Source organism: Aythya fuligula, chromosome 4 (assembly GCF_009819795.1).
Source record: "Aythya fuligula isolate bAytFul2 chromosome 4, bAytFul2.pri, whole genome shotgun sequence".
Lineage (NCBI taxonomy): Eukaryota > Metazoa > Chordata > Aves > Anseriformes > Anatidae > Aythya > Aythya fuligula.
The window spans coordinates 25,260,297-25,287,193 of NC_045562.1; the positions used below are offsets into that span (position 1 = coordinate 25,260,297).

Here is a 26,897-nt window from a genome sequence, read left to right on the forward strand (position 1 = left end):
ATAATTTCCCTAATAACTGCTGTAAACTAGGGAACAAAATTGGCCCACTTTACCATACTTTCTACGCAAAAGTTGTAATACAAAACCAAACCCCATATATGAGCAGCAAATGAAATGGGTTTTTACCCAGATACACTTTGCACTGACCTGTCTTGCAAGACCTATTTCTACAGATAAAAACAGTTGAGCAATGGTATTTTTATTTCCTGTTACTTAAGGCCAGAGGTGACAGTGAGCAATGAACAGAGAATTAGCTAATGTAACACTGTGCACATCCACTGTTAGAAAACTTCTCTGTAAGAGTGGTACAGGTACAAGATACCAAATTGCCCATAGAAACGGAAAAAAATATACAAGTGCAGCTATGAGAGAAAAAAAATATGGGAGATATTAGGCACTTGCAACAGAAAAATATAAAGGAAACAGCAAAGCTGTTAAGGTAGCCTTAAAATGGAAGTTAACTGTTTCATTCCTCCAGGGATTTTTACAGCACACACATTTTAGCATCTTAAAAAGGAAAGAAGTAGTCTGAATACATCATTCTGAAATGCTTTAAATATGTCACACTTGAAGGAAAAAAGACAAGAATACTATAAAAACCTGAGAACTTGAGTTTCTCATAGCTTAGACATTTAAGCATTTGCTTGGTTCCCCTCATCCCCTTACCAGAAACAGTATTTTGCAAATTTAGAGCCCAATTTCCAAAGAGAAGGTTCATTTCAAAATTCATTTTCAAAAGAGCAAATGTTGGTTATCTGCTGTCTTGGCATACTTTCCAGAAAAACAGTCTCTTAGAGGTGGCACTTGAAATTTATTTGATCCAAGCTTTTGAATTTTTTTTTCCTTCCTAACATGATTTCAGAAACATAGGAACTACTACAGCTGCTTAAATATCTTTTGACCTGAACTGCAAGATTCACTACCCAGTTTTTTAATGAGTCTGAAGGTTCGTTTTGTGAAGTTTCTCTACTGATGGCAAGAAAACCATTTTATTTGGTTCTTTAAGCCAAACCCAGACTTGTTTCAAGGTATAACCATCAGAGCCTAGTTTTGTCACCTTAGCGTACTTCTTAGTATGCAAACTAAGAATATAAATATTTTGCCTTTACAAGATGATGCAGTAACTAATGGAGAGATCATGTTACAAATGCTTAACATAATGAAGGTTAGATGGCCATGACAAGTCAATTAATTCAGGACACTACCATAACATCAGTCACATGAGGCTGCATTGAACATCATAGCTGAATTGGAACACGAAAATGGATGCAGATACCTTGAAGGTTTGAGTTTTTCAAGTGAGAGACTTAAGTGAAAGTCCCTAATGGTCTGGGCTAGGGAAGAAGAGGGGCACACAGAAAGGATGGTGTACTACTGACTTGTTCCTTATATGTCATTTCTGACAACACATTGTACACATTGCTTCTGGGGACACGCAGGGAAATGTCATTGACTGTGCAGACAGTAGTGGGTGAGAAACAAATCGCCAGAAGAGCAACTTGCAAAAACACAAAGGGAGGATAGACATGTCAGTTCTCTTTTGTATTTAGTAATTGCCTTCTGTGGTTTTACTAATAGAGAAGGACGCTTGATGAGCATATTTATTATGCCAACAATGTAATTTAAGACAACTCTGATGCTCTACAGCTGTACATTAGAACTCAACTTCTTGGAAGAATTCTTATAAATCACATCAGGGAAACTGTATATAACTCAGGCAAACTAGAAAGCAAATGAAGCATATAAAAATATATGGCTTAATGAAAACCATTATTTCTTTTCACTTAATTCTATGCAAAACAATAGTAAGTTATAAAAATAAACTGTTTTCTCAAAACAATGCAATGTGGCAATTAAATAGAAGACACCTCTAATGACTTTTTTTAAATAGTTTTGGGGTGAATTCCTCCACTCTGAGTTATTTTTTAAAATCTTACTATGCAAACATGAACTGTCCTTTTCAAAGAATGAATAGTACTCACATCTGATGAAACAAGAAGCTGCCATGATATATTGTGATCTATCCTGTCTCCCACCTGCTCCCACTCCATCAAGCTCTCAAGTTCTGTTCCATTCCCCAGATTATTTCAAACTAATTCACCTGGCAATCTTACATGGGTTAAGAAATAGGTAGTTGTCTTAAACTACGTAATCATAAAAAAGAGAATTGTATCCCACAGAAAATATCAAGCTTGTCATGAAGATTTTGTCCCTAATACCTTTCTCCATAGAGATTCCCTCCCCCTGCTCCCCCCATATACTAATCACATGAAAGCAGTGGTGAAAACAACAATTTGAATGTAAATGAAAATCTTCCTAGCATGAGGTTTGTCACTGTTCACATGCAAATAAATGAACTTAAAAGAACTTTCAACACAGCTATAGCAGGGCTTGAATTTTACTGTAAATACAGTGTAATAAAGCAATGAGGTTTGCAACACTCAGAAGAATGAAGAACATCACACAGAAAGAAGCTAAATCATCACTTCAGAGCTCAGAAGGATTCTAGGGCACTAGAGCCTGGAGCCTTAGAAAGGCATATGTACCATTTCCAGTTAGGTACAGAAAGGTTTATGCTCTGCATAAGAGATCTGAAGTTACAGAACATGAAAGGAAGTATATATTTAATGAGAACTGCATGATCATTCTTAGTTCAGTGGTTATTTACAAAATACTCTTTTTCTTTTTTCTCCTAGAGAGAAACAAGAAAAAAATGCTATTAAAGAATTTTTTTCACACTATCGTTCAACTATCCCTAATTCTGCATGTGCATTTTCACCATCACTCATTATATTTACATAGTCCGACACTAGCAGTACTATCATCTGTGTTACAGCTGATAAACTGTAACACAATTAGATTCTTTTGGTTTAGTTACAGAAAAAAAAAACAAACATTTTGGAGTCCAAAAATTTAACCAATGCACTTATGACTTGTCAGTCAGCCACCAGCCTCAACATCTTCAACAAGCGAGAACCTGGATAAAGTTTACTTCATGTTATTTATATCTGCCTAAGAAATCCCTACCCAGAAACACCATCAAAATCGTTTTGCAACTAAAAGAGTCTTTGTACAGTCTCAGCATGTTACTAATAAGATGAGAGGCCAGTTTAAAAGACAGAAAATATGATTTAAGAACAGCAACCAACTTGCTGTTTCCTATTTAATGAAGCTGTCTCACTTCATTGGCTGAGTATTCATGTTTCACATTCCAGGAAAACAGGTTATTTAGAGATATACAAAAAGAAAAACTTTAAAACCAAATAGTCCATGAAACAATTTACATACTTAGGATGTCGGATGTCTGGCAGGGATCGCTCCAGTGCTATATTGTTGCTAACAAATATGTTGAAGCCATTTTCCCTATAAGCAGAATCATCATGGTCTTCCTCTGTGAGAGGGTATGGTTTTCCATGTTCACCTTTCCCTAAAAAGGAAGGAAACAATTATTTGCCTCAGACTGATAGCACAGAATGGACTACAAAGACAAAAATAATGGTCTGAACTTCAGTTAACATACTGAGCCGAGCATCTCTAACTTCTTGTAACACCCTGTATTGATGAATACAAAAGAAAAAATAACCTCTGCTGAGATGTTTCTAGGATAGCTTAGCAAAGGCTACAGAAAAGGTGCTGCAGAAGGGGCATAAAGCTGCTCTGAAAAGTTTTCTAGTGCAGGGTTTGCTCCTTCTCCAATGTGAGGGATTGGCACATAGTGGGTGGCAAACTCCATACACCCAGACAAATGTCAGAACAAAATTTAATTCCATCTTCATTTTTGGAACAAGGAAGTCATTTTCATTCGTCCTATTTCCTTGGATATGATTTGGCACATAAATAGAACTTTATCTTACAATTAAAGGAAAATAGCTTTTAATCAATTTCAGATTCTTCATTACAACTTCATTTTTTCATTGTTACACTAGCCTTTTCTTCTTCTTCCCCTCACCCCAATGTAATAGAGCATTTATTTAAACTAAAAAAATAGTAATAATACCCCACATTAAAATTCGCAAACACCTATCATTTTCTAAATTCCTTAGCCATAGTTCTATAAGAAGAACAAAACTTTCACAAAACATATCAAGGTTTACTAATGATATTGAAGTTATGTAGTTGGACTCTTAAGTCCAACTTTTTTCTGCCAACTGGCAGAACAGTGAGATTGAATTTACCTTTAGCAATACTTCAAACACAATTTCAAGGAATACCAGCTCTTTGCTCTAGCTCCCTTTGTACTTGGACACACATCTCAATTGTGACAAGCACCTCAGATTGCAGGATGAAGGGCTCATCTACTAGAATTATCAGTAGTTTCTGCTATGAACAGTACAGTGCTACTATACTGTTATTTTAGATTAACTCTATTTAAGCATAAAGGAGAAAAACAAAATGTCTGGTGCTTGCCTTCTACCTGGGTTAAGAATTCCACAGTGAAACATCTCATTGATAAAGCAATACTCCAGTGACTTCCGATATAAACACATGAAGCAGGTGGAAGAAAAAGCCTCAGAAGCCCGCTCTCAATTCGCTCAGATTGTTTTCCTCCCATGGCCACAATCAGCTTAAAGTCATTTTGTACATAAAAATTCAAATTTTAAATTAAACTAAGTATGACCTTTTTGAATCAGAAGTGAGATTCACAGCAAAATCATGAACAAAAGGATGAGTTTCAACAATACTCCTTTTGACTAATAGGAGGAAACTGAGTACTTGATATATATATATATATATATATATATATATATATATATATATATATATATACGTACATACACACACAGCATTTTAGCAGGCCGAGCACTTCCCTATGCTCACCATTTCCTAGAACAACTTCAGCATTCAAGTTCAGGCCATCCAATTTTCCAGAACAAATGGAAATGGAACCAAGTGTTTTGCTCTGGGCTCCTTGAACACCCTTGCGCTCTAAGGGACAAGCCAGACGTACTCAGTGCTTCTAATATCTCAGCATTGCTGATTTGGTTTCAGAAACTGCTCACTTAAGTTCCCTAAAGAAATCAGCTGCTTGTTCCCTGGCAAAACACAGATTTTCAATTCCAGCTTTTCATTCCCAAGTTAGTTCTCATCATCAGTCACTTGGCTAGCTTAGTACCTACCTCAGGCAACTCCACCAGTCACAGAGCAGAGAACAAACAAAAAACACTTCAAAGAAAAATCAAAACACAAAAGTCTTCACTTCTTTGCAACTATTTTTATCCTCCTGATTCTTACAAAGGATGAGCCCTTCAAAGTTCATAAGTCTCTCATGCCTACTCATGTTCTCAAGAAGATACGCTTTCCTCTACGTCTAATTGATCAGCTTATAACCTCTCTGCTCCTCTCCCACCAGGCCCACTCAGAAGAAAACACCTCTTTTCACCTGAACTCTTTTAAGGAAATTAATCAACTTCCCAACTGGATTTGATTAGTGACCAAGGCCACCTGATCCTCAGCTAATCAGGAGCAACTGCAGGAGGGGATGAAGAGAAAAGCATCAGAAAGCTGAAAAATATTCAGTAGTATCCTCAAAGCCTACAAACCTCTGTCTATAGTCTAAGTATTTCATATTGTACACATGCAAAAGTTTAAAACACAGAATGTATAATTAAAGATAGTGTAGTCACACAATTTCAGAAAATTTTTGCAGATAAAGTATTCACTTTCTATCCCAAATTTTGTGCATATAATTACAACTTCACTTTAATTCTTAATGAAAATATTTACTGTTACTTACAAAGGAAAAAAAGTTTGCATTCTGAAATGCTCTTTGCTTATGCTATTTCATTTTGTCATTTTTATTTTCAAACATCCCTGAGATGCACATTATCACACCTTAAAACTAACAGAATATAAAACCTGAAACTAAGATGTGAATCTTTACGGTTTCATACTAAATGTGATGTGCAACTACAATATTGAAACAAGCTGAGGATTCACAATGCTACTTAAAATTCCGTAGTACAATCATATCAAATCTTTTCCATAATACAATAACAATAAGCTTAGAATAACGTACTCTAAGTAGACCAAAGGTAACTGTTTGAATTTGCTTTCAATAAAAGACTTATCCATCTAATCACTAGTATAATAGAAATTCTAGAATAAATAACTTATATAAGACACACTATTGCTAACAGATGTTTTTAAAGATATAATTCCTTGTATATTCTTGCTATTCACTCTGTATCAAGACAGGTGGTTTCTTCACTTCGCTTTGATTTTCTTAAAGGATTCTATTTCACTGTTCAAGAGTGTTTTTCCTGGTACTGCCATTTCTTCATTATCTCCTACTACTAAAACTGAAGACAAGTAATTTTAAAGAGAAGTCTTCCTCACTGAATATGAAGTACTATCACTATGCACAAAAATCACATAAATCAAAAGGATAGATATTGGTTTTGATATGGAGCAACTCAGGAACAGGTGGTGTTTTCTCATGCATAATTATTTGGCCCACTGCAATATATAGATTGCTTTTGCACGTATACCAGTTGGTACATGTGCAAAAGTTGGGTCATAACATGCATTAGAAGTTGTGAAGCGTGACTATGTCCTAACACTACATTAAAATACACACCCTAGACCATTAACAGAAGCTTGTGGGCTTTTAAGAATCCAATGGGTATTTCTCTAAGCTTTCTTGTTTGCTTGCTCTTTCACCCTGCAGCTGCTCCTGACACCCACCAGCTCCAGCTGGAAAGCATCTCATTAATTTCTCTAGAAGAGTTCAGGTTAAAAAAAGGCCATTTCTTATGAGTGGCCTGGGAAGAAGAGGAAGAATTAGCTTAGAAGTTGAATAATAATAATAAAAGAAATAAGTACAATTTTTGGAGAACTTTTGGAAACCCGAAGGGCTCAGTAAATTGCCACATAGGAGTCTCTTCAGCATTAAAAATTGTGGTAAGCACATTAAAATTCTCTTCTGTTATCAACTTGCCTTCCAAGATTACTGAAAGCAGTTGCCTTCAGTGTGTACTGGTTTGGAGCTGGACTATCCAAAAGTCTATGTAAAATGCCAGAGCGAACAGAGAAAATTCACAACACACTAAGAGTAGCACTCTGGTGAAAAGAGCATGGAGAGGCTGTCCCGTTGCTGGCTACCGAAGTGTACTTCAAACCCTTTGACAGATCGAGATGAGCCCTGCTACACTGTTTGTTCTGCCTGGAGGCAAAGTAGCAATTCTGTAAGGGTATCAGGACTATAATGTACTATGTAGGCAATAGCGAGAGCAAGAAAACCCAAACAGAGACTTTTTTGGCCTTTGTGGGCTTAAAAGGGGGCTGACGCAGATGTGATGGATCAAAGCAACCCAACTCTGACCCTGTCTGAGGCTGGCTTTTACACTTGCAGCATAAATAATCCCCCCCCCCAAAAAAAAAAAAAAAAAAAAGGGGGATAAACAGAACTTTTTGTTCACTTACTCAGATTCTGATTTTTCAAGATGGGGGAAGTAGCAGAAGAATCAATGAACTAGAATGATGTGAGTGCTCAGCCTGGGCCCCAAACTCCCCCCAGCATGCTCCCTTTTGGGGCACAAGAAAAACCCTAACAGTACTTCTTAATTTATAGTGCTGTCTAATCTTATTGATTACAGGGTTCTTACACCTTGATTTTAACTTTTAGCTCAGTATTCCCTGTAGACAACATTTTGAAAGTATGCCAGATTTTTTTTAAATACCATGTTAGTTTTGGAGTTGACATCTCTACATCAGTTATCATTACATTATTGTAAAAGTGTTAATACACCCCCTGAAAATGCTTACCCAATGATATTCAAAAAAACAAATGTTAAAGTAAGATACTATAGACATCAAGACTATAGACACGGTCAAATATTAGATGCCATGTAAGGTTTTTGTTTTGTTTTGTTTTTAGCTTCACTTGAGGATGTTAATATCCTCAAGGAAAATAATACACCCTATACCTAGCCCTAATTAATTTAAGTTTAATGCTTGATAGCTTTTGACAACTAAGAGTTTAAGGAAACCTCAGTTAAGTCATCTTCTGCTTATATTAAATACAGATGCAGCAGCAGGAGAACAAAACTTCTTGAACAGCAGGTGGCACGAAGGGTGAGAAGTGATTAGGGTGAGAAGAAACTCAGAAACATTCTGTATACTCAGTACAAATGTATAATAGCAGAATAATGTCTCTGGATCAGCCACATCTGTAAAGTTGCCAGGCATGATAATTATAAACAGAACAGTGGTATTGTTGGCAAAATATATCAGCTGTAAATCACTTTGAGCACACAACAGAAGAGTTCTGCAGAGCTTCCACATGCAGTGGATAAGGGATGCTGCTTGATAAAATTACAAACAACAAAACATAGTACAATAGATTCTGGTTTCTATTTTTATTTTTTAACACAGGAAACCAAGTGGATAAAGAACACAACCCACTCAGTTTCTTGGGGGAAGAACTATGTAAAAATCTGAATTTTTTACTGTTTATACCCGCTGCTGGAAGTTCACTCAGGCAAAGCTTCACAGTCACACCAAGTCAAGGCTATAATTTACAAAAATATTTAAGCATTAAGCATGTCCAAATATAACATTTGTAATTAGGAATGGGAATTCTCCATGTGCTAAATGCTTGACTAAATAAATTTATTTTAATACATGAACTTAAAAATAAGTAAGCTTGCTTATCCTGTAATAACAGATAAATTTGCTATTTTCTAAAATATATTACATATTTTGTCTAATACCCTGAAATATTCCATCCAGAATCTATTACAACATTGTCTGTGCACCTCACATGTAATTTCAGAGCCCATTCTCTCTTCTGAATATTCCCATGGAGAGAAAAGCTCTTATCTTATACTAAATCGATGTTTCAATACAAAATTGAAGTCCCGGGGCGATGGGGAGGTTAGTGATTACATTTCTTAGCAATAGCAGACACAAAAACACATTCAAAATGAATGCATTCACGCAGCAGCTTCAAAAAATAAAAGTAGAAGTAGTAAAAGGAGAAATAAAGACCATTAGGTGAAAAAAAAAATAAAAAATTGTGGTAGGCATAATCTTTCACCTTCCTGCCATGTTAACTTCTCCTCAAGAGCCTTTTATGTTCCCTGATACAGGAGTCACAGTGTAAGTGGCCAATGGAAGTCAGAGGGCAAAAACTGTTTAAAGTAATTTGTACTATTTTTTTACATCACCCCTGTATTTCCCTAATGTTTTTGTTGTGGTTGTTGTTGTTGTTTAATTTAACATTGAAAAGGCCTCTGCATAGAAAAATAAATGAGGCAAAATTCTGTATAAGTATGCACTTCAATAGCACAGCTTTATACAAGTTTTCTATTTGCTACTTTTCAAGTTTTCTATTTTCTGCTGTGGAGATGGATTTCATACTATAATTGTCCATTCTGAATTCAGACTGCCACCATATTCTGTTTTTTTTTTTTTTTTTTTTTTTTTTTTGTTTTTTTTTTTTTTTTTTTTTGTTGTTTTTTTTGTTTTTTTTTTTTTTGCGGGTGGGAGGTGAATTCCCATTTGAAGACTAAGAAATGGTCTTTATTTCAAAGGCTTCTCTATATCATTCATCCTCACAGATAGGGACAAGGCATGCAGCACATCTGCTAAAATAATGGTTAAATTATCTTGAACAGAGAGGTGATTTCATAAATGCACAAAATAGGATTTCTTTTTTTTTTTTTTTTTTTGACAGTAAATGTCTCAGTTTCTCCTACAGTATATACACGTGGTGGCGTTCTGATCCCATCTGCAAATTTTATGTTTTGAAACCTTTGAAAGACATATGGGTGAACTACACACACATGGTTCAAGAGTCATGTCTAGTACATACTAGTTCATGAAAAAGAAGGGGGAAGCTACATGTATTTGGTCAAATGACTTTCATCTTTCACGCTAAGGATGGTTCTGCTTGCTATGAACAAATGCCTTCTATGGTTTTACATGTTAATGTTCATTTCCAGTAAAAAGCACGGAGATTTTAGGTCAAGAAATGCAAAGGAAATTTTTTGCTGACTAGAGCAAAGAGTAAGAACATGAAAATTGCACTTGGCTCATGTGAAACTGAAGTCTGCACATCAAATGGGACTATCAAGTACAAAAAAAAAAAAAAAAAAAAAAGTATATACATGTTATGGCTTTTCATTTAGAAAATAAGGAAATTTTTCTAACCATAAAAGCAGTGAAACAATGGGATAGGCAGGCCAGTGAACAGTGGAAGCCATAAATGGTAAAGAAAAGAATGATGCTGTGCCTCAGAGAGATGATCAATACAACTTTGGCCATCTAGTGAGGTTGATTCCCATCTTAAATATCTGTGAATTGTGTAAGATGTAAAAGAAGGGGACGAATTGCTGGAATTCTGTGTAGGTTTTTTTTTTTTTTTTTTTTTTTTTTCCTATTTTTTTTTCTCCTCAGAATCAACCAAACTTGTAGAAACTGAAATACATTTATCATGTCTTCTACTTTTCCCATACTTCTCAGTGTCCCACTAGTTGTATAACTTTATGAGTCTGATTTATAGGAAAGCAATTTAATTGATTTTATATCAATGAAAATGTGATCAAAAATGCCTGTTTTATTTTTTTGCTACTCTATCTAGTAACAACTTGGAAAACCATTGCACTAAGATTTACAATACTTTAAATAATTTATTATATAACTGTCAAATTCTGAAGCAATATAAAAGGCTGTTCCTTAGCATTACTGACACAGCTGTAATCAAATCTTACTTATGCAATTGGGAAAAATAAAAACCCTGGCAACTAAATCCCGAACAATGCATTTTTTAAGCAAGAATAAATCACTCATTTATAAATATGTAACAAAATTTATTTATTACTGTTTCAAGATCAAACCACTACAGAAAACAATCCAAAATTCACTCCAGTTTTCTGGTAGAAAGCATTCAATTTCCTACTATTTTATTATCCTTCAGATGCCAGTAGCATATACAAGATTTCTTTTCAAGGATCACATTGTCCTCAGTAAGCAGTATAGAAATGTTACTGGGAGTAAACATACGGCCTTGTGCTTTCAGAATTGCTGCTACAGTAACATGATGGTTGGCATGAGAAATACAAACTAAAGTGCTTCTTCTTCAGGACTGTCCTTATACAAATAGCATAGGTTGGAAGAAAAAGATATAACTCTAAATTTTGATATTGACTGCCTGCTCACACCTACAACTGGGAAAAAATAAACAAAGCCAAAAACACAGAGAGGAGAGATATGCTCCCTAAAATTTTGAAAGTGTACACTCATACAGTAGTGTAGTTGGATCTTTAGAGTATTTTTGCTTATGGCTAGCATGAGATAACAATGAAAGGAACCGCTTGCTAACAGAGAAATGTGATATATACTCACGGTGCTGATGCATTCCCCCATTCATTAACAAAATGAAATTCCATACTTGGTAAGAGCTAGACAAAATAAGAACATTTCCTGGAAAGAAGACGAGATTAGGTGGACGAGTGGGAACCTCTGAAATGAAATTATTTTACATGCACAATCTTACTATGTTTAAGAAGCATTTCTGTTAAAAGAAATATATATCTAAATAAAAAAAAAAAAAAGATTTTTAACTACAGTGGACATAACTTCCAGATTTTCATAGACTAGGCCTCAATCATCTCTTCACGTTAATCTAAGATTGTAACTTCTGGGTCAGAATTCAATTACAAAAATGGCATGAGATTTTAAGAAGCCATGAAGTGGAAGGAATGGATTAACAGTATTCTGTATATGCTAGGGGCATGGCAGTGCTCTGTGTGGTCTTCCTGGAAGCTTGAAGGTATCTTTACTGGATACCACTTTGTTGCTTCTCTCTAGCACTTTACTTGATATTGCTACAAATTTCAGCCTGGCTCTTGCTGCTAGCAGTTGCATCGTAGCAGAAAAGGTGTGTTTTGAACAACAATTGGAAAAAAAAAGCCATCTGTGTTCATAACTTTTACATTACTCATTTTATTTTTGCTACTTATATCCAGACAGTGTGCTTTATCTTAAACATGTGTACTTTCTCAGCCAGTAATTAATTCCTAAATCTTATAGCCTATGTTTCCTTAGGGTAGTATATCCCTTGCCTTTTTAGTCCTTTTGAAACGCTAAAAATATAGCCTGTGAAGTTCCAACATATGCTTTGCAGAGCACAAATACAGTCTGCAGGGAGGAAGAGATTGCTTCAAAACACATCATGAGGTTATCTGTGGCATTGTTGTGTTTCAGCAAAAGGGTGACTGCATTTGAACTCTGAAAAGTAAGCTGTCTGAAGGTTTGAAAAAAATACTTCACAAAAATAAATAAAAATATCTTAGAAATATCTATCACTTTTAACACTTGCTTCAAGTACTACAATGGCTTGGCAAGCACAAAGACTCATTCTACCCCATTTCCCACTTCAATAAGTCTAGATTTAAGAAAATGAAGGGGGAAAAAAAAAAAAAAAAAAAACACCATTTCATATGTCCAGAGCATTTAGAAAGCTGCTGTGTACAATGTAAGATAAGCAGCAACACATGCTGTTTTGATATGAGTTGCTCTATCACTACAGCAGGGCAGCAATATCCTCAGCAGAATTCTGCAGGCTGAGCTGGATCTAATCACAACCCTGTAGCCAAGGGATGCACAGAACATCTTCTACTTAGTCTACTTATCACCAAATGCCACAGCCACTGGAATGCTTTTCTCATTTAACGTTAGAACAGACTGGTTGTAGACCATTAATCAGAGCCAAACCTTGTAAACATTGAATGAGCAAGCATGTGAGAAACACAGCTCAACCACAAAAAAAGGCTTTACAAATTTGGGTTAGCAACCGAATGACCTGCTAGAGTAAAAAGGAATTACTATGTAACCTGAAGAAACACTATTAATATCAGTGTTTGTTTCAGTGTTGAAATAAATTAATTCACACAAAACTGTCTCAAAAAAAAGCATTCTAATAGTCTCTAGTGCTAGCAAGTTTTCTATAATTAATGCAAGTGTCCAAGCTGATCTCTTGGAAAAGCTCAAACTAAACTGTTACTACCATAAAAGAACTGAGCAGCTCCTTGAAGTTAATGCAAAATTGCAGTTACACAGATACAGTTTTAGGAGGCCCAGAAATATAAAATTAAAGGCCTTGAACAGCTGTAAATAACACAAGACTTTTCTCTTACCCTTTTGTTTCTTAATTCTAAGACATATTATAAGCACGTGCTGTGTAATGTATTCCATCACAGGAAAGTAACAGGGTGTGCCATGGAGCAACTCTGTTAGTGGGAATTTTTTAAGATTTTATTTTCTTTTTTCTTTTCATAAATCAACCTAAACTAGCTCTCAGAGCTGGGTTTGTGGCTGTTGCATAAATGAGATGGAACAGCCTGGCAAAAGGAATTTAACTATGCATGAGTCCACAGTGTGCAACAGAAACACTACCCCATGGTGTGCATCCCACAGAGAAAGAATCCATAAATTCAGCATGTAAAATCCCCACCAGAAGAAAGCCTATAGCCATTCTTATGAAGATTACAAACACAATGAAAGGCAGACTCAGGAACAAGAACTAAGCCAGCTGATTCCCAACACAGTAACTCAGTAACATCCTTCCTCCTTCTGTAAAGCTAAGAAGAGGACTTATAAGCAAAGGGAGTTGGCAAACTCAGGGCCATGACAGTAACTTCATCATGTAGTATGTATGTTTTATCTCATATTCAAGTCCACGTGGACCTACAACATTATCAAATTCAGTGCCATTGTTCTCAGATAATCATTAGTTTATGAGGCTGACACTGAGTATACATGTAATTACCTAGTTTAATAAACAAACTACTTCCCCAAAATTCAGATGTATGAGAATTATCCTCAAGACATGCTGTGTGATCTCAAGGAACTGAATCAACATGCTAAGATTTAGCAAGGTGCAGTTACAGCAGATAAACAACTGAAACTCAAGCTATGACATGTTCTTGGCTTTGGTCTGCCTAAGTCTTTATGCTTTACTTTTTTTAGTACTTATTTTTTTTTTCCCCCATGAGACCTAAAGTAACACTTTGTATCCCAATCCTTTTTCCTCCTTTCCATGTCTTCTTTTGATTCATCAGTTACGTTCCTTTTCTGAAAACCATCCCTTGTACCCCAACCATTCTATGAATTTAAGAAATGATAGAGAAATCATTTCCTACTTTCCCAGGTAGTGAACTTAACTTTTAAAATTGTTCAAAACATTATTTGTTTAGCTGAAGTTGAGAGAAATTATAACAGAGAATTTAGGATCAAGACTTGTTGACATTGAGGAAGAATCTCTATATAAGATTAAATCTGGCATTTTAAAATGTTCTCAATTTTTGATATACCAAGATAAACTCATTCTTATTACTGAGTCTTTATTCTTTTGTTTTCAATATATTTTCAGAATACATTTTCCAAAATCCATGATGCTTTTGCTAAAGTCAGATTTGAAGCTGACAAACTGCTACTAATGAGCTCACTTCCTTTACAATGCATTTATCATCTTGATGGCCTGTGAACAGGCATGAAATACACTTAACGTTATTGAAAGAAGCTATTCTTCAATAGGATTTTAATGTCTACAGGAGTTTATCCTAAAAATAAATAAATGAATTAAAAGATCCCTACACATTACATCCTGATTGTACACTAAGCAATGAGAAACCTCACGATCAATTCCTTTACTTTTCTCTTTTCCCATTTGTTTGTATCAGTTGACTAAGAAATATTAAACATTAACTGTTCTTTATCAAGGCATTCAGTGAGACTGTTGCCCTCAGAGTTTCTTATTAAAGGGCCTTCTCAAAACAGGGATTTAGCTCCTGAATTTAGTTCTTACAGCTGAGACTAAACTTCCCTAAATTGATAGGTCTAAACTGAGCCTCACCAGTAGGCTAAAATTGTAGCCAAGAATCCATCCTTTTATGAATTTCCTGATTAGCATTTTTGAGATGTGTAGTTGTTATCTACCAAATAAAACAGATACGCACTGAAAAAGTGTTACTTGAGCTTATGACATTGCCAAAAAGTAGTCAAGGACTCCCAACTTCCATGTAAAACATTAGAATCCTTGGGAAAAAATAATAATAATAAAAAAAAATTAAGATGTCAACCCTCTATAACTTTAGCACCTTAAAGCTTTCTCTCTTTTTTCTGAAGCATGTTAAGCTTGGATTTCTTCCCAGTATAACTGCTTCAGTAAAAGCTGGGAACAAAAAAATATAGAAATATAAACAAACTGTTATCTATTTAGAGTCTTTTTTTTTTGGATGACAATATTACAATTAGATTAGTCTCCCAACTAAAAATCCCCGGAGAATGACTCAAAGTACCCAATAAAAAGAATTGCCTTCCTGTCCTTGAAGGCGCGAAAGCAGACCTGGAAGGACAAGGTAACCAGCACTAAAAGGTGTCTGCCATCTTGCCCTCCAAAGAATAGTCCTTCCCTGATTTATACACTCACTGTGTATGAAGCTCACTGTGCTTCAGGATCAGTCTCACCTTTTGTAGGCTGCTGTGGAACAACAATGCAAGGAGCAACTGGAAGTATCAGCAGTCTCACAGACATAGACTGGTTTCCAAAACACATTATAATTATTATTATCCAAATTAGAATTATTATTAATTATTATTACTATTCAAATAATTAGCATGCAAAATGCAAGAAATAGCCTGGGTAACCTGAAATTACTTAACTATAATTTAAAAACATAAAAGTATAGACCTCTTTTTAGAGTAAAATAGCTGACAAATAGCAAAAGCAAGACTGACTCCATGTTTTAAAAATACTGATAATGCCATTAATTTATTATTATTATTATTATTATTATTATTATTATTATTATTATTATTATTATTATTATTATTATTATTATTATTATTATTATTTTAGCAATGACTATTATATTCAAATCTCTTGCTGGCCTTTTGAAGGCCAAAAGGCTAAAATACATTCTGAAATTGTGCTGAAATCTGCTGTGTGACCGACAAAGTTGTATTTTCAATACATGAAAAATAATCTTACAACATAAAGTCAAATAGAAGCACATTGTAGAGCAATACATTATTCATCATCCTCGAAAAGCCTTAACAATGCAATGGTAAGGTAAACAATTGGTGAATTTGAGAGTGTAAACAGCTTTCTAGTTTCTTTGGAAAGGTTTTCTTGTGATTATCATCATGATTATTCTAGATGATAAAGTCTGTAACACACAAGGTTACTGAGGAGTGTGCAGGTAATAAATATGTGGCACCATCATACTGTGCTGATAACCAGTTCCCTCCAGTATTACGTACATTGGGGGGGAAAAAAGCTCCTCTTATGGGTCTTTTGACATGGGTTTAGGTCAAAGGAAAGCCTTCCTTAAATCTTTAAATGAAAGAGTCTTTAAATCTGGTTGACAGCACCTTATTCTATGTTTCAAACTTAAAAGATGATACAAAAGTAGTAAGGGAAATTCATCTTTTGTCATTGCTTCTGAATTGAAAAGTATGGTGTTGGTATGTTATAATTGCTGCCAAGTACTTGTTACAGTTCTTTTGCCACAGTTTAGTGATGATGCATTTTGCCCTTCATTGAATTGGGACTTTCAGAGAAAAACAAGTAACAACTGGAAACTGAAATACAAAAGAAAGCAATGTTTCTTTGTGCCACTGAGCCAAGCTATAATTGCTCTGAACTGACAAACTTGATAATTTTCACACATATCACAAGTCAACTCAATTTAGATGGTCTATAGAGCTCTCCCTTCCTTCTCTTTCCACACAAAGATAAATCTATTCTGGAAGACTCTCAGTTGTGTGTTCATTTCTTTTTCTCTTTGTACTTCCAGGCAGCCATTCTTTTCAACCCCCAAGTATTAAACATTATATATTAAATACATTCACCAGCAGCACAACTTCATCACTAATACTGATGCAAGTCCACTGACAGATCTTTACAGCAGTACAGAAGGGGTAATAATAACCTTAGGACTATCATAAGTTAATTGGCAGTCAGCATCTGTTTCTTGGTGTTTTCTTTTATTTTGCTTTGGTTTGGTTGTTTCTTTTTTAATTGCGCACACACTGAGACCAACATGCAAATACAGGGGGAAAAGAAAAAGAGGAAAGACAAGCAACTTCCAAAATTTTTGTAAGACCACATTTACACACTAGTTTCAAGCTAGAAAATGTATCATTGGTTTATAGCGTATTCATAGACATTTCTTGCTGAGTTACTGGAAATACTACTTTCTTTCTGCCTGTCATTGTAAAAATCAAGTCGCTAATGCCCAGTACAGAAGGGTACACTGGTAGTCCTTACAAATTAGCTTACCAATTACGTTTCAGTGGTAATGAGTTTTCAAAGGAGGGTGTGGGGGTGTGGATGGGGCTGGGAAAGAACTGGGGAAGCATCTAGCTAATATCAACCACTAGAAATGCCTCAAATATTTATTTCATGTACTGGGACCAATGAGTCATCATGCTTTCCAGAAACAACTCTTAAAAGGAACCTTGACTCTGACTTACAGCCATACATGAACTCCCTTTCATATATAGATTTAAGTGGCGAGAGTTGGTTTTATCAAAGGCACAATTTTCCGACACAAACAAATGCTATGCAGTCAGAGTTACTCTTCTGGCTTCTTCTGTAGCCATTTATTATGTAGTGGTAATGTGAGCTCCTGAGGAGGTCTGTATTAAACCCCTTAACTAATATTAAACACCACTTAACTAATTAACACCACTTAAACACCACTTAACTAATACAGTGAAATATTATTTCACAATCTGAGGAAGCAAGTTTGTTGTCAACCAGGAAAAAAAAACAGCATCTGTGAAAAATCAAACAAAACAATCCTGTATTTTCTACATATCAAGGTTTAAACTTTTGGAGAAGGCTGAAATTGCTGAAAGTATTTCCAATACTTCTTTCCAAACTAATATTTGAGAGCATAATAGATTTATTTATGCTTGGCACCTGGCTTCAAATTGTTTTCAGGAGGACATCCAGACCATTAAGTTTGAGTGTTAGAATCAGATCACAGTTGACACTGCTTTATATTTTACAGTGCAATGTTTTTTTTAGTATGTGAACCACTTTACGTAACTACAGTAGATTGTAACCATCTCTTTCTTATTATATACCCTTTGTATGCCATTTCGTTGACAAGCAATGATTAACATTCCATTTCAGAATTTTTTAATCATGTCAGACTTGCATTAAGATAACCCGATGAACATTTTTGCCTTTTATGAAACAATACATTGTAAACTACAGGAAGCATATTCATGATTAATGCTATGAACAATTAGGTTATAACTACTTATCAGACCTTGGCTAACACTGCAGTTCCAATTACATTGCAAGTTCTCAAATCTTTCTAAAGGGATTGCAAGATAAAAAACCTGAATTAGATTTAGTATATTTAGTTAATATACAGTGTTGACAGAGCTCCAAATGCATAGTCCCGTCTGAAATACAGGATAAGTAAATCAGTACATACTGATATAGTATATACTATAGTATAGTATACTATACACTATAGTGTGTATATATATATATTATATAGTATATATAATATATATAATAATGTATATTATATATGTATAATATATGTATATGTATAATATATATATGTGTATATATACATATATATATGTATAATATATATAATGTATATTATTATATATAATGTATATATTATTATGTATATAATAATAGTATATTATTACATACCATTATATTATATTATATATTATATTATATATAATATTATATATAATATATACTATTATATTATTATATACTATTATTATAGTATATATACTATATACTATATATTATAGTATATATATAGTATATATAGTATTATATATACTATATAATACTATATATTATTATAGTATATATACTATATACTATATACTGGGGGAGGGGGTAGTATATACTACCCCCTCCCCCACTTTGATTATTGTTCTTTGCATAAAGTATCACAGAACTATTTTTTTCATAACCTATAGCAACATTAAATGCAATTCCCTATCTTATGTAATTCCCCTGTATGATGTTGCCCAAAAACTTCTGGAGTCACTCTGGCACTAAGCTTTGCTTTAAGAAGTTCTTCTAAACCTAAGAACAGGCACTGTTCAGAACAATAAAGACTAACCACAAAAGTCTGGGGAAATTATTGTATCACACTTCATTCTGAAGAACTAAGATCAAAAGTGATGGGAAAAAAATAAAATCACCAGTCATTTATTTTTCAGGTTCTTGTTTGGTTTGTTTACAATATCTTTGTTTAGTTTAGTTTTGTTTCTAAGCTCCAGCTTCTGAATATATGAAAATAACCAAGAATCTTTAGTCTGAGATATACTGGTTTACAATAAGATTAACCCATGTACACATGGAAGGACAGTTGCTATGTGTCTGTGCTGCCTGCATGGTTCTAAGTAAGCAACAATCATTTGGTATTTTAATAATACATATATTTTAATAATACATATTTTAATACATCTCTGATGAACTAATCTGTAGGAATGCCTGCGCTGATGCATGTAAAGGTCAAGGGGCTTTAAACTCCTTTCCTCCTGGCCAAGATAACATTTTGAAGAAGCAGAAAATTAAAGATGATGCTGAATATGAGGAATAATTACAAATTTCATTCTTTCCCTCCACCTAAGTCTCCCACATGTTATTTAAATAAATAAATAGGAGAAAGAAAGACTGTGCAAATGGCTCAATAATCGTTAGGATAACCGTTGGGTGATACAGCCCACTGCAGAAGTTTTTTCCTCTGATAATTTATTAGCAGACAGGAGCAATACAACTAAACAGTCAAACAAAAGTATTGACAGCCAAATCTTAGAAGTCACTTTATCAATTCCTTAACCCATTTCTTTTGAAGACAAAGATACTTTTTTTAAAATTGATGTTTAGAGCTCTAAACACAGGTCCCTAGCAGTTACCATTATTTCCCAAATTTGCTTCAATTATAGCGAATTTTCAATGGCCATCAGATATCACAATCATTTCAGCAAACTCATTCAAGTAGTCCAAAATATCTCCAAAACATCATATAAAGGGAAAAAAAAAAAAAAGAAAAAAAAAAGACAGTATTTAACAAACAGCCTTTTGAAATATTTTCTTTCCCTAACAATGTGAAACAAAATGAAAGCAAAAAAAAAAAAAAAAAAAAACACCAAAAAACACAACACTAAGGAACTTTTGGTATGTCATCTTTCCATGTCTTTTTATAGGCTATTAATGTCACAACTAGAATTGATCAACAATTATTCAGAAATCCAATCTTTTTTGTTGTTTTCCCATCAGTTCTGTTCTGCTGAAAAGTTTCCATTTTTCCATTCTGCCAGTTCCCCTTTTGCAGTATTTAACAATGGAAAAGCTATCACTCATACTTAGAAACAGCTTTTCATGATCAGAAATAGCACCATATTCAAATATAAATGTTCAATCTATACTTCTCTAAAGGCCCACGAATTGCACATTTGAATTGTTCCTCTTATCTGAGAAGGGCTGTAATTCATCATTAATGCTATTACTTGTAATTGATGAGCACACATGGTAGAGAATTTCTTGATGGAAATAGACATAATAACTTTCAGAAATTAAGTAACAATGACATTGACAGATTCTTCAGGACTCTTAGTCTTACCCAGGGTACAAAGAGAGCAGTGGAATCAACAGAATTTCTTCTCATGGATGCTTTTGAATTACTGCCTTAGATGTTCGTGTCTCTCTTGTGAATCTCATAGTTTTTAGGAGCATTTAGGGTACCTCAGACTTCTAGTTCTGTTCAGAAAGCCTGGGAAATCAGTGGTCATTGGCACCACCGCAGTTGTCATGCTCCTGAAGTGAAAATATTGTTAGACATCTCCTCAGAGTCCTCCCCAGACAACAAGCGGGAACTAGGGAAATGTCTTATGAAGCGAAGAAACCTTCCCAGTCAATAAACAGTAATACCACGGACTTCAACATACAGGAATTCTGTTCTATCTAGAGATCCAGGCAGCCTTGCACTACCCTGATACCATCACTGTTGCTGTACCTGGACTAACACACATACCAATAGCTACCCACATCATTAACACAGCTGTATTTACATTACACTCATACACTCATGTATTTACATTTACACTCACAATGCTAACTTCAGCACAAGAATGCTTTCAGATATATGTGAGACAATGTTTACCACTTGCCAAAAAAAAAGAAAAGATGGAAGATTTGCATTTGTTTACAGTTTTTATAATTTTAATGTAAATTAAGCATATTTTTCATCAAGGCATGTCATCAGTTGTATTCCCGGAGGACAACAAATTAATAGAAACAGCGCTTAGTTTAAACGCTGGTTTCTTGTCAGAATGATGGCATTAAATCTGCTCTAATAAAGTCAGTTTCTCTGATTAGCTTACTTTGTTCCCTCCCCCTCCATTGTAGCATCTGATTGACTTAATGGGTTGCTTCAGAAAATGGAAACAACCTTTTTTTTTTTTTTTTCTTTTATAAGTACCTTTGACAATCACATCAAGATTTTTCTTTTTAAAGGTAAACTTTCAGATTCCTGTTTCTGTATTTCAATCACTGGTTTTGAAGTAATGAAAGAATAATATTCAGAGAAAAATGGAAGTGATTGGGATGACTGAATAAAATATCTTTGATTTCACTATGTCTATTCTGTACTGATGAGCAGTATATTTATTAAAAGTCATTAAACACTCCCTTCTGCCTTTGAGTAAATCAGGACTTGGATAACTGGAACTAATTGGCTATCTTCCCTTTTCTACTAACAGTATAGCAATTAGCTGCTTCTGCAACCTTCCACTACATTCTCTCTATTGATTTCTTCCATTCATATATCAAAATTAACCAACAAAATTTATTAAACCTCCCTTGAAAGTTTTATTTCCACTCACAGAGACTGAGAATATTGAAACATCATTAAAAACTAGGTTAAGAGAAAGAAGCTTCAAGTAAAACAACAAAATAATTTCTAATAGAGAAGTAGTTTCAGTGCTTTTTCTAACTCATAATAAAAAAGCAAGGTTAAACATGATAGCATACACAAAATATACAATTAACCTGATAAAAGCATTCTACAGAAAATCATAGTGGTCAAAGAATAATGAAGATTCCAGACAGAATTAGAAAATTTAAAACCTACGATATAGGATGAAAAATTTGGCTATATCAAATGCTGTAATTTCACAAATAGAATCAACAATATCAAAGTATCTGAGAAAAGTATGAAAAAGGATAGAAGTCATACCCTGAGTCAGTGCTGAAGACATTTGGGTAGCCTGGTTTGGAGAAAAGGAGGCTGAGAGGCAACCTCGTTGCTCCCTACAACTTCCTGAGGAGGGAATGCAGAGGAGGAGGTGCTGGTCTCCTCTCCCTGGGAACCAATGGCAGAATGTAGGGGAACAGCACAAAGCTGCAATGGGGGAGATTCAGACCGAGCATCAGGAAAAAAAATAAATTCTGTACCATGAGGGTGGTCAAACACTGGAACAGGCTTGCTAGAGAATTTGATGCCCCATGCTTGTCTGTGCTCAAGAGATAATACCCTCAATAACATGCTTTAAGTTCTGGTTAGCCCTGAAGGCAGCTGGAGCAGATGATCTTTGAAGGTCGCGTCCAACTGAATGGTTGTATTCTATTCTAGCGGTGTATCCAGGTACATACTTTCCTTTCAATAACAGAGGGAAGAGACATTGGTTAGCTATTTTATACATACATTTAAAATAACCAAGTTCCAAATTATTATTTTATTTTGAATGAAGAAATTGAGATGCCATATTTGGAAAGCATCAAGAAAGCATCAAGCATCATGATGATTTCAACATAATGTTCTTTTTTCAACAAAAATCCATTTATAGTTCAGCAATGATTCGTATAAAATTTATCTAAAGAAGGATGGGCATTCTATCTATACTGACAGAATCACTAATATTTTCACCAGTATCATGTAAATTCATTTCTTTTCATATCTATCTAGGACTTCAGGCTCTTCATTATTGGCAGATAATACATACCAAGTGACCTGCAGATCCACAACTCATTTCTTCTTTGCAAGAAAATTACCAATCTAGGATGGCCTGAATTATCTGTTTCGCTGACCTTGCAGCATTTGACTATCAAGAAATAATTTATTAAACTGTGACCATTTGTGCCAGTGTTGCATCATCATTTCTGGAGATGAAGGAATTACTCACATGCCAACTTTATCTGGAGCGTTGTTAGTGGGGAATTTTTAACTCATCTGCATATCCATTTAAATTGGGAAAATGCTTTTTTTTCCCCCTCTATTTCTTTTGTAAATCAAAAGGACATATGGTCAGACAGCAAAATCCAAGCAGACTGTACAACAATTTCCTTTCAATGCTGGCTGTACAGTACGTATTCTATACTACATAATATAGCTGGGCATAGGTGTAGGAGCTGATTGCCATTTTGTGAATCTGTGCAACAGTATCAGTAAGATCATGGCCATATCTCAGAGAAACCTGCGAGTATTCTACTACATCTTGTGTGATGTGCAAAACAGATAGCAGTGCAGTCCCACATCACAAGTTCATTTACAGACTTTTACTAGGGTACAGAAAAAATATGGCTAGCAAACAAATTAACTTTTAAGGAGTTATGTCTCCAAAGACTGCATTAGGTTTTTGCCACTGGTAAGAAACAGTAACCTACAATAATCTTGATAGAGTTAGAAAGCATTATCTTTTTTCAAGACAAGAAATTGAGTCACTGAGAAAATGAAATACCTGTGAGAAAACTGGAAATTATACTTAAATTTATAGACTTCCAGACTGTTGCCTTACTTATAGGCCATACAACCTAGTTCCAGTAACATTCAATTATTTCAATACAGCTGGAAAAGCAGGATCATTTATGGAGTGTCTGGACAAAGAGTGTGGAGAACTCAGCTCTCTTTCGGCTATATCAAAGATTTCTCTAAGGATCTTGACATGTACTGGATCTGGCTGGAATGCAGTTAACTTTCTTCACAGCAGCCTATACATGCTGTGTTTGAATTTGTGACTAAAACAGTGTTGATCACTCACCGACGTTTTGACTATGTATGTTTGCACAGCCTCAAGACTTTTCCTTTTTCCAACTCTGTTGCCACATCAAGTAGGATTTGGTAGGCAAGAAGGTGGGAGGAGACACAACCCATAACTGACCAAAGGGATGCTTCATGCCATATAACATCACGCTCAGCAATAAAATGGAGGGGAGAGCAGCTTGGGAGAGGGTAGCAATTGCTTGGAAATCAGCTGGGCATCAGTCTGTTTGTGGGAGGTGATGAGCAACTACCTTTGCACCACCGGTTTCCTTTTTTTCTTATTTTTTTCCTCCTTATTCCTCTATCCTTTGTTTATTAAACTGTATATTGACCCATGAGATTCCTTGCTTTTTTCTTTTCTTTACACTCCCCCATCCTGATGAGGGGAAAGAAGTGGGAGAATGGTTGTGTGGTGATTAGGTTCCTAGTGGGATTAACCCAAAAAAGTTCTTTCACGACACCTAAAATGGGGCTTGAGGGTTCAAGATAACCACAAACTTGATCAGTGCACTAGACTGAACTTCTAGCCATTATACACAACTCTCATTGAGTTGTGGTCTGAAGCTGGGATTGTGGGGTCACTGGTCTGGAAATATATGGCCAGGAAACCCAGCTGGTGGGATCACTTGCTAGGGACCATAAGAGTGACAAAGAGATCAGAAGAAAGGCAGCCATCTGCCGAATCTGGAGGTGGCTCTTCACAAGTGTAAAAGCAACATATCCCTGCAATGAAGATCTTGCAACTATCTCTAAACTATCAAAGAATGTTGAATAAAAACTATATGGAGCACATGTGGACACCGGATTCACCTCCTCAGTGGCAGAACAGTGGCAGTAAAAAGCAGATACAATGTGATGGCATTTGTAATGCCCCTTGTTAGGTGGGAAGCACACAAGCATGTTTTCCCCTCAAAGGGGCTTCACCAAATATTTCCAGAAAGAAACTGATCTTGGAATGATCTATAGCATGAGCAATTTCTATGTAAAGTGAAGTTGAAAAAATAGTACCAGTTATTGAAGCCTTTTTATCTGCAAGAGCCTTTGAATATTAATTTGGTTTTTGCTGTATCAGGAGCTTATACATGTAGAGCCTTGCCACTCCATTATTCACTTCAGTCTCAACATCCTTCTCTGGTATCACCAGGATGCTAAAAGAATGTGAATTACTGGTAAAAGCAGCATAAAAACACATTTGAATGTCAGGGGTGCCAACAAAGCCCCACAAATCCAAAAGTAACATGAACTCACTTCAGTATTTAGATGCTAGATTATTTCTAATTTTAGAGACAAAAAAAGATGAGCTAGAACACTTAAAATAAACAGAAATAGTACAGTCTTTCTGCATTTCTTGCAAATGACTTGTGGTGATGGAGCACTAGAACAGGCTGCCCAGGGAAGTTGTTGAGTCTCCTTCTCTGGAGATATTTAAGGCCTGTCTGGATGCCTAACCTTGGAACCTGCTTTGGTAGGGGGATTGGACCCAGTGATCTTTTGAGGTACCTTCCAACCCCTACAATTCTGTGATTCTGTAACTTTACTCTTCAGCTTTAAAACAATTAAATGATTACCTTTCAAGGCACACCTATCAAACTCAGGAACATTAGTTCTGATTTTGTGGAATAAATGGGGATAAAAACTTTTGGTCTTGCAAGAGAACAAGTAGCCAAGTTAGCACCATTCTGTAATTATGTTTATGAAATGCCTATTCCCAATACACATGAAACTAAGATTTACAGATAAACTGTAAATTAAAAAAAAAAAAAAAAAAAAAAAAAAAAAGATCTACAGATAAACTGGATTCTAAAAAGACTTCACTATTTTCCTAATTTCCATGTAATAGCCACTGACTGCCTTTTCTGACATCACCTGAGAAGTCCTTCCACTGGTGTTATTTTTGTGCCTTCAGATTATAGAGTTTATTCTCTAAGTAATTTTTAACTAAAAGTTGATTTCAAAATTTTGGTTTGCTAGTATGCACAGAAATTATATAGAATGTCCTAAAAGAGTGCACACAGATACTTTTGTACTCTACTTTTGCATTTGCATTACTATATCGTGATTTCAACAACAAAACTTTGAAAGTTAGTTTAATGTAGTGAATAATAATGACACAATTTTGTATAAAGATTTTTAAGATGTTCAAACTCAGCAAACACTCAGGAAAGCAATAAAAATATAAGTCAGAAGAATTTAATATGTTATTTTTCTCAAGGAAATAAATTTACTGGTAAAATACTCACACACTTTTAAAATTATAACTGCAATAGAATGCCCAAGTAGGACAATGCTACATAACGTGTTTTGCTAGTTTCTTAGTCAACTCCATGCAATGGCTTGCATTTCAGAGGTAATTCTACAGCCATCCATCAGAAAATCATAAGTATTTTCATTTATTTTCCAAAACACATGGGGTTCACGTTAAATATTCAAGAATCAAAAGTCCATTGCCAAAATGTCAGTGCACTACTCTCAGAAAGGTCCACATTCCAAACATGCGACATTCCCTACATCTCTACAAGTTTCTACGTATATGCTGCTTCTAGTCTGTGCATTCTCTAAGATACTTGTCATTCTACATACAGTTGGAATAAGCGCTAATCCTATATGTAATTTGGAACAAAATTAACACTGATCTCACAAATCCTATAACACCTAAAATGTCTTCATCCCTCCCCCCATATTGTTTCCTCCTAAGCACATGTAGAAGGGAAGGATCATTTATTTTAGTTAGTGATCAAAAAAATTCAAAAGATAAAGGAAAAAAACGGTTTATAAAATTAATCTGCACTTGAAATATTTTAGTTGCTCAAGACCTCACAAAATGAAGCACTTCCCAAATACTACGACTCTGTC

General features: G+C 34.9%; 1 protein-coding gene across 1 annotated transcript in view; it reads right to left on the reverse strand.

The window, feature by feature from the left end:
* The window catches only part of GALNTL6 (polypeptide N-acetylgalactosaminyltransferase like 6), a 466,324-nt gene that overhangs the window by 268,155 nt on the left and 171,272 nt on the right, over positions 1-26,897 (reverse strand). The window contains 1 exon segment of the mRNA XM_032187262.1: positions 3,289-3,427. Coding sequence (XP_032043153.1) covers positions 3,289-3,427 — 139 coding nt within the window.